The sequence below is a fragment of the Poecilia formosa genome, unplaced genomic scaffold (assembly GCF_000485575.1).
Source record: "Poecilia formosa unplaced genomic scaffold, Poecilia_formosa-5.1.2 Scaffold83, whole genome shotgun sequence".
In the NCBI taxonomy this organism is placed as follows: Eukaryota; Metazoa; Chordata; class Actinopteri; order Cyprinodontiformes; family Poeciliidae; genus Poecilia; species Poecilia formosa.
Window position 1 is genome coordinate 149,565 of NW_006800022.1, and position 13,539 is coordinate 163,103.

The 13,539-nt window shown below is 38.0% G+C and overlaps 1 protein-coding gene across 5 annotated transcripts in view; it reads left to right on the forward strand.

Moving 5' to 3' along the window:
* zranb3 (zinc finger, RAN-binding domain containing 3) overlaps positions 1–13,539 on the forward strand; it is a 99,726-nt gene that overhangs the window by 71,057 nt on the left and 15,130 nt on the right. For all 5 annotated transcript variants that reach the window (XM_016673831.1, XM_007557051.2, XM_016673829.1 and 2 more), the window contains exons 18-21: positions 6,000–6,140; positions 8,956–9,114; positions 9,254–9,446; positions 13,133–13,264. In XM_016673831.1, the coding sequence (XP_016529317.1) occupies positions 6,000–6,140; positions 8,956–9,114; positions 9,254–9,446; positions 13,133–13,264 (625 nt within the window). The remainder of the gene's footprint in view (positions 1–5,999; positions 6,141–8,955; positions 9,115–9,253; positions 9,447–13,132; positions 13,265–13,539) is intronic.

The following is a 13,539-nucleotide window of genomic DNA, read 5'->3' on the forward strand; positions in this document are numbered from 1 at the left end:
ATTTCTTAGCTTTTTTAATCTTTTCATAATTCCTGTGTTGCAGCTTTCCAAGTTTGCTTAAGCTGTTACAGTGGCTCATTAAATATCTGCAACATCTGATTGGTTTTCTTATATAAATAGTCAAATTTAGTCATATTATATTGAAATTTTTTCCCCTATAAGCCCCGCCCATTTTTTATGGATGTATAGACCATGAAATAATTAAATAATGAGATGATTATGTAAGATTTTTAGAAACAGAATTGTTTTTATTATATAAAAACTGAGTTTTTTTGTAATTAATTAACAATAAAACACTTAGTTGACCATTTAACTATCTATTTGTTTATTGAATTGTGGCATTATTAGACCTCCATAGATTTCCAGCTGCTTCTAATAACGAAAGGAGCTTTGCTGGTATAACATTACAATCTTTCCAGAGTATTAAATTGGTTCTGTGTACCTGGGTAGAAACATGAATCCGTGGTTTTCCAACGCGCTTAATTAGATTGTTAATATGCAGTCAGTTCACCTCTCAGGTGTTTTAATATTAAGGATAATTGGTCTGCACATGTCCAGTGTGAATTAGAAACTCTTTGTTTCCTTCACATCAAAAAACCGACTGAGAATATCTCCCGTGTGCCGCCGAAAATAAGGCTGCAGAACGTGCGTACTGTGAAAGCAGCAATCAATCAGGCAGCTTCAGCTGGGCCACACCGAAGCAGCAGCTTGTTAGTTTGATTTCACACAGCTGAGCCGGGTCCTGCAGAACCGCCTGGACATAGCCTGACGCTCTGTCAGCCTCCCACTGCCGCCATGACCCTGCAGCGGCGTGCCTGCAGCTGAGCGTCAACCGGCCATCAGTGGAACGTCGCCTCCAAATGATGCGGTTGACTGCTGGGTTTTGGCTGTGCTGCTTCCAAGCCTGTCATAATAAACAATAAATCAGCTCATCGCATGATAAATTAAAAGAAACTCAATAGTTTTCATTGCTTGATTTCTTTTTTTTTTTTTTTTTTTTTTTTTTTTTTTTTTACCAAAACCTAGATGACAAAAGTTGCCAGTCTGATGCTTTGGTCTCAACTATCCGTTCTTTGAAAGATAATTTGGTTTAAAGAGATTTTATTTGTTGTTTCTGTTGTTTTCCTTATTTATTTTGGATTTTTAAAATGTCTTCCAGTTCCAGTTTTAAATGTTGATTAGCATTTAAAGTTTATTGACCTTTGAGAATGTGTTCTTGCATTATTATGATATTATTGTTATTGTATTACTTGAAAATGGTCTCAAAACAACAATATTATCATTTATCGCAATAAATTTGTTATTGTGACAGGCCTAGCTGCTTTGTTTGGTTTTCAAGCCTTTATATTCACTTTAGGTGTCAAAACTGTAGAAGAAAATATTGGGTATATTACTAGATCTTTTTGGGAAACATATATGCATTTACTGTGGTGCTCATGTTGCCTACAGCTATCTGTTTTTTAGTGGCTCTTTTTGTTAAACAAACTTGTGTAAAAGTGTCTGTAGCTAGTTTTCAAAAGGTCAGTTTTATGACTATAACTTCAGTTATTATAAAGATACTATAAATATCAAATATTACTTAAAAGAAATTTTACTTCCTACTTTAGCGTTTTGTAATTGGGTCACTGTCTCTTTAAAAAGTCCTCATCACAACGTCGCTCCTCTATTAAAGCTTTAACAACGTTTTTAATAATTGTTTTACCGAGAAGTGGCTCCTGCAACAAGGTCAGCAGTTCCCCCAGGTGTTTGCTAATTGCTGCTGGCTAGTCTGAAGGAGCTGAGAAATGTCTCAAAGGCATTGCTTGTGTTTTGTACAGCTGAATGGTTGCCAAGGAGATTTAAGGATTTCTCAGGGAACAGAAATGTTAAAAGTTGAGTCAAATTATGATCAGATCAGATCAGTTTTGATAAATGAAGACATGATTGATTTTTATAAACATTAAAACAATGTAATAAATAAGCTCAAACCCAATCAAATAGTAGCAGAAACTCTGCAGCTCCATAGAATATAATTGGAAGTTACCAAATTAGAGAGCATTTTCTCTTCTCACTGGTATGAATCATAACAGGAAGTATAATTCACCAGAAAGGGGCAGAAGTCACATCAGTATACAGAATTACTGTCCTGGCTCCTGGCTGTATTAAAAAATGCAAATATGCTCACACATCCACGCTCTCCCAGCAGCGCAGTTGGACTCCAGTTTAGTATATGGTATCTCGTTTCATCCCGCCTCTGTGCTGGGACCGTTTGAAGCAAAGGAAGCTCTTGTGTTTGATGAAGGCTTTACCTTTTTCCTCATCTCCCTACAGCTTCCAGAGAAACTTCTCCACTTTGATGTGTCTCTCCTCCACTTTCCGCCTGCTGCCATCCATCTTCGCTGTGTTTTTTTCTTCTCCTTCTTCTTCTTCTTTTCCGTATCGTTCCCAAAGAAGCGTTCTGGCCAGATGGAGTTGGTGTAAATGCATATAAATGTTGCTGCCAAGCCTGCAGGGCCAAGTTAGAAAAAAATAAAGAAAGAGTTGTACAGTGGCAACACCTTCCAATTAACATGAAAAAGCAAGTAACTCATTCGGTCTCAGTATATTTATCTCATCTGCGGCTGAAAATTTGTTTTCGTATTAAGGCATTATTAAATTAATATTTTTCTGTGTTTTCTCGGAGAGGCATTCTGTTCATCGATTTTTGTTACACCCGTTTCAGGGCCACTACGAGTCTGGCTGCTGTAAAGTTTAATCAAAGCAAATCCAAGAATTGACACAAGTGTCAGAACAAATGCTTGGAAGATACATTAATTATTGATCTGCTCCGCAATTAGTGAACATCTTCATCACCAGAGTTGATTGTCTGTAAAATGGTCACACCACCCTGTAGATGCCTCTTAGCCTCGTCTTTTTAATTTGAATTTTTGTCTTCTCTGGCTTGTTATCTCACAGATAAATCCATTTTTCTCTGCTTGATACAACACAGTTAATGCTGAAACATGACCAGTTATTTTCTCCTTTCTCCTTTTGTTTTTTTTAACACTTAACTGCTATGAGTTTTCAATAGAAATAACCTTTATTGTCTCTCAGTTGGGACATTCAGATGTACAGAAGCTAAGAATAGTATGTACGATAGATTTGGTTATTATGTGCACGTGTATTTGTGCATAAAAACAACAACACAGGAAGAATTATGCAAATAACAGCAGGGATGTAAAGACATATTGAGTTTGGTATAATCAGCACTGGTTATACAGTCTAATAGGGAAGAAGGACCTATGATAACGCTTATTTGTGCATCTAGGATGCAGCAGTTTGTATTTGTAAAGAGTTTCTATTACCTATTTGCCTCCCACTTAGCATAAACCAGTATGAAAGTCTCACAATAAGAGATAGCCCGGTGGTTGGGCGCTAGGGCAGTCGTTCATCCAGCAGTTCGTTGTGTTTTTGAGTTAAAAAATGTCAAATATCATTTGATAATTATGATTGAAAGGCTGGAAGATTTACACCTGAACACCAACTATAAATGCTTAAAAAATGCAAACATTTAAAAAAGATTTAAATAAATAAGCAATGCTAAGCCTGGAGGGGCACAAGTAAAGCCTGGTGACCCGCCAGGCTTATGAAACACTGGGAGAAACCCTGATGATGTATACTGGGTGTGATTGTGATTTTTTTTTTTTTAAACAGAAAAGTAGCACATGTTCCTGCTTTTGCTAAAATAACATAACATGGTTCTGGTTCTGCTATGCATCCACAAAACCAGAACCAAACATGGAGAAGCAGCATTCAGCTTCTATCTGCCATAAATCTGGCATTAACCTCCAGAAAACCAGAAAACTTTAGAGTAGCATTTGATTAGTAGTAAGTGAAATATTGATCAACATATTTAATGTAATGTTTATTTCTGGTTTCATAACTGGTGACTGATGATTTTATCATGAAAAGCACTATAACAGTGATTAATTACAGTTAAAACATATGTGGTATTTATTTACTGGTATGTTTGTACACTGATGTGTGTAAAAATATAGAATAAACACCTGCAAAATTAAATCGGACTTTAAAATTCACCAATTTTGATTTATAGAGCCCTTTTTCTCTATAGCTAAGCATAACATAAAGTTTGTTTCAGAGGTTATAAACAGAACAACAAACATAAAGCCATAGAAATTGTCAAATTATATATATATATATATATATATATATATATATATATATATATATATATATATATATATATATATATATATATATATATATATATAATAGTAGGAATAATATTGATAACCAAATGAGAAATTAATCAGTTCTGGTGGAATATAGCTGATATTAACCTAACAAATATGTTACTACAAAAAGACATACCATCTTCTAAGATTGATATCTTAGTAAATGCATTTTTATAATATTTAGAGAGAAGTAGGTAGTTTTTCTTTTCAAAGTGTCAACATGTTGTGGCCAGACAAAGGCTTTGACACAACAGTTTTAGTACGTAGGTGGTGAAACAAAAGAGTATTTTGTCATTGTATTTGTACTTGCCTGCAGAAGGAGCAGAAATAGCGCGCCGCTGAGCTTCTGCAGAGCTCATAGAAGAGAGGACGGATAATTGCTCTGTGGAGACCGTTCGAGGGGTTGTATCATCCCTCTGTGGAGACCCCTAATGTTTGTTCTGGATATTTTTGATTGGTCACTTTTCTCTCAAGACCACTACAATTTTCTCCCGTCCAGAGCAAACATCTCTGCGCCTTTTTTCTGCCGCGGTATTTTGTCTCAACTCTGACACGCCGGGGTCATTTTAATTCTGCCAGATTGGCGTGTAAAGTTGTGGGCAATTTCAGCTTTCATGCCTGGCATCTGTATTACAGGGGCCATGAGAACCCGTGTAGGGAGAGAGGGATTAGATTAGATGATTGACGATTCCTGTGGGGAAATTAGATTTCAGCAGCAGCAATAGTAATGGGATTCGCAAGGGAAGAAGACAAACAGAATATATGTGCTCAGATGGAATAGGAAATAAGAAATAGAAGGGAAAATCTGAGCATTTAAGCACAGTTTGGTCCCTCTGAGGTAATGATTTTGAGTTTTACCTCTTATGTGGCGTTTGTTGCTAAATTATTGCAGACCAGAGAGGATGACTAAAATGTCCAATCATATGTAACTAGAGCTATTGCTGGCCAGAGACGGTTTAGGTGTTCATTTCACTGCAACTACTCCCCAATGCTTCTGAAACAGCTGTCATCATCAACCTGTTATGTACAGGGACATTGTAGGTAGAAAATATATATTTATGAGAAAAAATGTAGAAATTTTTAGATTAATCTCAGACCATTTCTAGAAAAAAGATGGAAATTTCTCCCCCCCAAAGTAAAATATTTGTGAGAAAAAAACTCAAGAATTTTGAGATTAATCTCAGAAATATTTGACTCTAAAAGTCAGACTTTATGAGCTCAGAAAATTTCTAAGATTTTTTTTGTTTTGTTTTTTTTTTTTTATTAAATTAAATATATGAAATTAATTGCAAATTTTCAAGTTTTGAAACTCAGAAATTTCCACTTTTTTTTCTATTTGGAAATTTTTGAGCTCCAAAAATTTTGAATTTGCTAGAAAAAGAGGCAGAAATTTTGAGTTTAACCTCAGATATTTTCTAGAAAATATTTGGAAATTTTTTGAGCGTGTGAAGTCGAAATTTTGGAACATTTTTCCAAGTTTCAAAAGTTGACTTTTAGATCTCAGAAATTTCCAAATTCTCAAAATTAAACAAAAGAAAAGAATCTTGCAGATTTACAACATTTAGTGCACAGAAATTACCACATCTTTGCTAGAAAATATCTAAGATTAATATCAACATTTCTGAGTTGTTTTCTTGCAATCTTTAATAATTTCTCGCTCAGAAATTTCTAAGCCTTTTCTAGGGTTTGTTGGCTGAAATTTACTACTACACCTTATTTTGGTATCTACTTTGGCCCTAATAAGCCGCCATAGTTATGTAACACCTGCAAATCCACTATTTCCAGGTATCTGAGCAGAGAGGAGGTGGCCAAGGCTTCCCTCAGCAAAGCCCGGGAAGAAGGAGGCGGCGTCCGTGTGGTCACCAAGGAAAACTTCTTCACAAAGAGGAGATCTGGCAATCCACAAACACCGCCTGCTGCAGCGAGGTTGGTTAAATGTGGGTGGATATTTTGCGTGGGATAAGGCTCCTTAAAATCTTAAACAGCATCTTCCATAATTTTGACAAGATTTATTCAGCACTTGCAGGGATGACGTGTTATAAGTTGATCGGCTAATATATCTGATCTTTATTATGGTTTGCACATAAAGGTGGATTGTCTTATATGGTTTCCACTTCAGGATTCAGACTGTTTTCCTTTTCTCCCCCTCAGTCGTCTCCATGGAGATCCGCGTGGCAGAGGCGCAAAGGCCTGCCGAGTGTGTTAGTACAGTAAATATAGCCCATAATACAATCCACCCATTTAGATGCAGCAACCAGCTCACCCCAGGAGGCAATATTTCTATGGAAACCTAAAGCAAATACTCCATCTCTCACACAAATACACAGCATTCACAACAACTGCTGCTCCACACAGAGAAAGTTCATGGTGTGCCTGAGGGGCGCTATTTAGGATTAGTGCTTTAGCTCAACATACAGCTTTAACTTCGTCAACAAAGCTCAAGAGTGTGAAAATGCAGGGCTAAAGCTAGCATCACTGTGTCGATGAAGGAAGTGACGGTGTTGAAATGAGAGCATTTCAAATCACGTTATGCTGCTGGTTTTGGTTCTTTGCTTTCGTACACATTCTTTGTAAAAGATGCAAAAGTCAGGGAAAATAATCTCTATTGTTTCTGTTATTGTAGCTGAGAAAAATGTTCATGTTTAACAGTCCAGGTTTTAAAAATCTGAATATTCTTCTCAGGCTTTAAACGGATAAACCGTAGAGAGATAATGCATGTTGCCTTCAAAAATTCAGAAAAAAAACCTGTTACATTTAACAAATGAGAGAAAGTAATTCACAGCAAGTTTATGTTTTTCAGAAAAAAATGCAATACAGAGGTAAAATACTTTGATTTTTTTTTTCGTCTAAGTGAGACTGCAGAAAAATCCACAATATATATATTGCAGCTCAAGTGAGACTCGTCTAAGTTTGAGTCTCACTTGTTTGTGGAAAGAGAAGTTCTGCCTGTTTTTGACAGCGTTCTCCTGCCTGCAGTAGCACTAAATCTCCTTCTCCAGCAGAATTTGCATCAGTCTCGTTGTGGCTGCCAGATCCCAATCTAAAGCCTTATTATTAGGTGAAATATTAGCCTACTGTACTGTTATTCAGTACTTATTCATTTATTCAGTTTTATTAACATAATTTGTTTACATTTCTCATACATTTGTTCATTAATTCCGGTGAATAAAACCTGTAATTTTCTCTTAATTATTTCAACTCTGCATCACCGGTGTGTCCACAGGAAGCAACAAATAAATTAAAATGCCTTTTCATTGACAGCTGGACCTGCCCTACTCTCTCTGGTTTCCTTTTGCTATAGAGCATCAGAGACGAGCTGAGGTGGTAAACATTAGCATGCTGTGCGCCATTTGCTGAAGGCATGTTGTGTGATTTCCGAGGTTTAAAGAATGAATTTACAGAGAGTTGCCCCATGCTGCTCTGCGGCGCACATTCTCCACGTACAGGCCTGAATTTAAATTAAGCTAAATATAAAACACATTGCTAAAAATTCGGGTTTTGTTGCCCCTTTCAGTTAAAATTGAAGTTTTCCAAGGTTTTCTTGACCGGCTTCAGATTGGGGACACCAGTAAATAGTCTATTTCTGTATCCCTTTCATCCACTTTACTGTACTGGCACTGGGTTCGTCTCTTGGTGCTTCCAATTTTTTGGTATCTTCACAACTTTGAAGCAGCAAGGTTCCTTTTTTTAGAAGGTTTTCTTCTCTATTTCAATGATTGCATTTCCCTCTGTAGTGCTGTGTCTTTCTGGCTCTTTGTTCCCGTCTCTGTCTATCTGAATTGTAAACCACGGGGAAAGAGAATTCAGTCCATCTGTCCGCTCCAATGTGGCTCTAGCACCCTGCTGGGAAAACATGGCAAATACCCAGATTTGCTGTCCCCTGCCAAAAGGACAAGCATGCACACACACACGCATACACACACACACACACACACACACACACACACACACACACACTCGGATTGTTGCTGATGATACATCAGCTTCATGAATATAAACAGTCTGAAGGTATTTCACAGACTGCAGCTATATGCCACCCCAAGTCTGTGTTTGCAGAAATGCTTTGATTTCATTTGTATTGGATGAAAATGTGTATTGAATTGTTTTCACTGCTCTACTGATGCTGAAAAAGCAGGAATTTAGAAGACTGGTGTAAGGTGGCTTCACTTTGTGTGCTGCTGCAGCAGTCATCTTAATAAAAAGATTAGATTGCACACACTGTTTTGCTTTTTTCAGTAAGAGCATTCCATATGTTTTCTGATGTGTTTAATAGTTTGGTTACTTCTCCATTATCTCACATTTAGATGCTTCAGTGTATAAATAATTATGTAAATTATTTACATAATTTAAAATAGAAGTAATCTGACGTGTCAATATCAATTTTATCTAATTTCAATTTATCTTTAGGACCTATAAATAACAAAACAATTATTTCAACTTATATAGATATGTATATAAAAAACAACAATTTTCTCAATCATACCAAAATTATTGTCATCCCTTCTTTAATCTATGCAGCTTGAATAAGCAGAGTGAACATATCTTTGTTAAAATCTAGTTTTGTTTTAAATTTCTGGTACTGGAAATTTGCTAACATTGAATCTTCTGCCCACACTAATAGCTTCTACACTGAAGAGTGCTGCTGAGTCTGGTGTAAAAGCCGGTTTCTTGGTGATTTTCTAATCTTTATGTAATAAAGCTCTGTTTTGAAATAGATCTTTCTTCTCCTTGAACTCTGCAGACTGGATCAGCAGTCTTGCAAAGCAGAAGATGAGCAGCCATCTTCAGAGCCCAGCTACCTGCAGGCTGTGGACAGTCAGGGTGTCCCTCTGTGCCTCTCCTGCCAGCAGGCCTGTCCTACCACAGGTGGAGCTTGGGATACTCGATTCTGCAGCCACAGGTACAAGATTACCAACGTTTACAGAAATTACAGTGAAAACAGATCAATGACGTGTTTCGATTTGGTTTCTCCTGCACGATCACAGCTACAGCAATGCTAGAGTTCCAGTCCAGACATTTCGGTGATGTTTTCCTTCCAGATGCCAGGAGGAATTCCAGTTGCGGTCCAGCCAGACGTTCATGCGTTCCTGCGTCCTGGAGGCAGAGCAAGGCATTTGTCAACACTGTGGCCTCAAAGCTCATGAGCTGTTCCTGAAGGTCCGTGATGCACCAGCCTCCAAGCGGAAGGAGATACTGGAGAACACATGGCTGGCCCAGCTGCCACTTAAACAGGTCAGTAAGCTGAAACATTCAACAAAAATATTTCATCTTACGAAACCTGTTTCTGTTCATTAAAGAAAACACAGTTTACTTTTGTTCTGGGTAGCATGTTAGCTTAGCGCTGCTTTAGCAATGCTTAGGACGTATTTTAGCTTTATTACATTTGAAATTTGGAGCCTTTGTGGACAAATGTGTTCAAAAAGGATTTATAGAAAAGTAGGTACGGTTTTTAAGTTCAACAAGGAATAAAACATTTTTTTTAAATGGCTGCTACCTACCTGCCATGATGTTATTAATGCAGACAAAAGGTAAGTCCTGCAGTGCATTTTTATGTACAAGCTAGCCTAATAGCAAGAGGTAGTAACACTTTTATGACATTCTTTGAAAATTTTATTTATTTAGAAACATTTGAACTGTTTTGATAGTATTTAAAACATGATTTCAAAAAAATAATCTTCCTTTAGCATGTTAGCATGCTAGCTGGACAGAAATATGTCATTGGGTTCGTTTTGTTTTCTGCTGTGAATTGTTCGACAATTCACTAACTGTACATTTAACAAACAGTGATACAAGCCTGGTTTTCCTAAGAACCGTCTGTTATAAAGGAGGGAGAAAAGTTCACATACATATTTAGTCTCGCTTGAGTGTGTTAGCATGTTAGCATGCTAGCAGTGTCAAGCTAAATCATGTTGGGGGGGGTTTAGGTGTTGTAGCTCCATAATTATCAATCCTACCTGCAAATTGTTAAGCAGTAAAGTATTTGATTTGCTAAAATGTGATAACTGTTAATAAAAATCGAATCTATACTTGAGCAGGTTAATTATACCATCTTATTTTTCAGTGATAAATGCTAAGCAAAAATTTTACTGTATTTAACATTTAAGAAAAGGTTTTTCTCAAACATCTTTATGCCTAACAGGAGACTTTAAATGTGAGCTATATTTATTTTCTTATAAAAAAAAAGGGGGGGGAGGCTTTTTTAAAATTTTTATTTTATTGGTGTTTGTGTGAGTTCAGAAACTGAATTCGCCTCCCTTTCTGTCCATCCGTCCCACCTACGCAGATACGCACACAAACACACAATAGTGCAGGTTGAGCTGCACTCCGAGGGGCCAGCTCCCAGTAAATGGATTGCTGGGCACATTGATTTATTTTTTTTTCTCCTAGTGCCAGGCCCCGACCAGTAAGCCTGTTTGATTTGGTTGGCTGTTATCCTGCAAAGCCAGCCCCCCACCACACACACACACGCACACACACACACACACACACACAGATAGATACCCCACATCTTCCCAGTGCCGCCGGCATCAGCATCAGCGCCGATCGATGCTCTGAGCTTTAGAGGAAACAAACTCGGCCACATGATAAGACGCCGCAGTGGTGGAGAAGCCTTGAGATTATAGGCTCATTCTTTGGTTCATACTAGGGGTTCTGGTGTGTGTGTTTGTTCCCAGGTGTGTGTACATGTGTATGCATGTCTTTGGGGTCACTCTTTCTTTTTTTTTCTACTCTGAGAGTGTGTTTTCAGGATATGTTAAAGCCTTCAGGTGCATTTGAGCTAAGTCTTGGCGTATTTGAAAGTGTGCAACAGCAGGGTCGGGTGCAGGAAGGTGCACGTTGTTGGCAAGATAGCAGGTTTAATTGACTAAAACGTGTGTGTGTGTGCGTGGGTGCGTGTGTGTGAGGTGAACTCTGCCCGTCTGAAAAGGCCTATTCTTTAAATCTGCTGGGATCAATTCCACCTCGCTGCCTTAATGTCGGCAGAGTACTTCTCAAAGCGGGAAAATAGATTTTTGCTGCTCAAAACGCCTCTTTTCCTCTGGTTCTCCGTCATCATCGTTTGTTTCTTTACTTGTTTTTATTTCTTCTATGTTTTCTATCCTAAAAATCAACATATTCTGGGCAGCAAGTGAACTAAACAACCTAACACTTCAACATCTGAATGAATAAATCTGATATTTCTAAGTCATGTTAGACTTGTTGTGTTTTGTGATGCTTTTGGGGTTTTTTCTAGCGATTTATTCATGAGGAAATAGTTTGGATGCAGCAGCAGAAACACTAGTAAACTTGGCAGTGAAATAATTGCAGCTGTGCTACCAATGCTAGCCCTTTGGTGGCCTTGAGATTTAATTCCTCTGGATGTTTCCAGAAGATTGAAGCGGACCAGTTTGGCCCACATAAACACACTATCTGCTATAAATGCCACTAGATTGCAAAAGGTAGCTGAAAGCTACCCCACTTCTTCACGACAAAGTTTCCTCAAAGTGTGTAAAAAAATAATCTTGCGTTGCTTTTTTTCCTGCTCTTCACCTTAATTAGCCATTCTCAACTGGCTTGAGCTCATGTGCGTCTGTTTCTTTCTGCTTTATGCCCCACGAGGGAGCAGAAAGGTGTTTCCTCCCTGGGATTAAATTTGCATCTGTAATGGAAGATGTGAAAATAGCACATCTCCAGAGTTTGTAAACGTCTCCCGAGCTAAATGATTAAGTAAGTTTTTCTTTTGTGTTTTAGACCACTATCTTGCTAACTTGAAAAGTTAAAAAGAAGGGAGAAAGTTAAGTAATTTAAGGAGTTATGTATCTTACCACAGCGCAGAATTCCCGGCGGTATTTTTAACCTAATTTCTGCCTACTTCATCAGATGGACTTGCGAGTTCTCCATGATGAAGGTTCCCTAAAGCTGCCCATTATATAGGTCACTCAGGTGATTTATATGGCTGTACCTGGGGCATCCGATGATGATGGATAATGCCGGGTTTGAAGTTAACTCTCAGTGATTCAGCGGAGATATTGTTTTAAGGAGCCGGTCTCACATCCTTGCATTTATGTCAACCTTTGAAGCGCTAATAAGGAGAAGTTTTTCTGCAATTTTCTCTTGTTATCTGTTCTTTTCTGTCTTATTGCATTGAGAAACGTTCCACAAACAAGCATCTCTGCAGTGCAGAGATTTGTTGAGTCATTTGTGAACAGTAGCTTGAAAGCGTATGCACACATTAGATTTTTTTTCTCCCATTTTGGGGGATTTTCTATGATAAACCAACACAAAGTAAAGTTGTAAAGTAGAAGGGAAATTATGCATTTTTGGAGAGAAAAACAGCATCATGAAGACCAAGGAACACAGCAGTCAGTGGTGGAGTTGTAATGTAAAAAGATGCTAGCAATAACTTTAAAATGGTTAGAATGCATAGTAATGCATATTAATGTGCTCTGATGGCCTAGTCAAAGTTCAGTCCAAAATCCATTTCGAGTCTGAATATTAAGATTTGCTGATGTTCAAATTTATGTCTCACTTTTCGACTTTTATTTTTATAAATTTTACAAACTGTGCACTGTTTTTCTGCTTCTTCACCAGTAGGGCTGAAAATCGTATTAAGGTTTTCTTTTTGGTCGATATCAATAATTATTGATTAGTTTTTTTGAATCAGAGTACAAAGCATAGAATTATGTAGAATTTTATTCAACATCAGGACAGATAGTGATATTTATAGATATAAATATCAGCTGCTGCTCAAGCATACATCCCCCAGAATGCTGTGCGGTTCCGGATCGGAGTTTAATGAAATTATTGAAAATTCTGCACCACTTTATGTTGATCTTTCTCACAAAATCTTGATGAAGCAGGTTAAAAAAAACAGTGCAAATGGATGAAGAAAAATGTGGCATTGCGCTCACACCGTGGCCTTCTGGTTGTGTCCGCAGCTCAACGAGATGATCCGCGCGCCGGTGGAGGGAGACTTTTGGCAGGTGGACCACATCCGGCCGGTGTACAGAGGAGGAGGACAGTGCTCCATGGACAACCTGCAGACGCTCTGCACCGCCTGCCACAAAGCCGTACGTTCACACGACGCATCAGCAGTGGCTTTTAAAGCCAGAGGGCCTTAAGGGGCAAAAGCAATTTGTTTGACATTTAAGGCTCTCAGTGGATAAAGCTCCCCTCAGAAGACGCTCTCATCGCTCATGTTGAGGATCACATACGGTGTCAGTAATGCAATCCGTGGTCAAACACATTGATCAAAAGTCACATTATCCCCCCTCAAAGCTATATACTCCCTATAATAACGTCACATGATGTGGCCGCATGACACATTGATGGATAGCACTTGTTG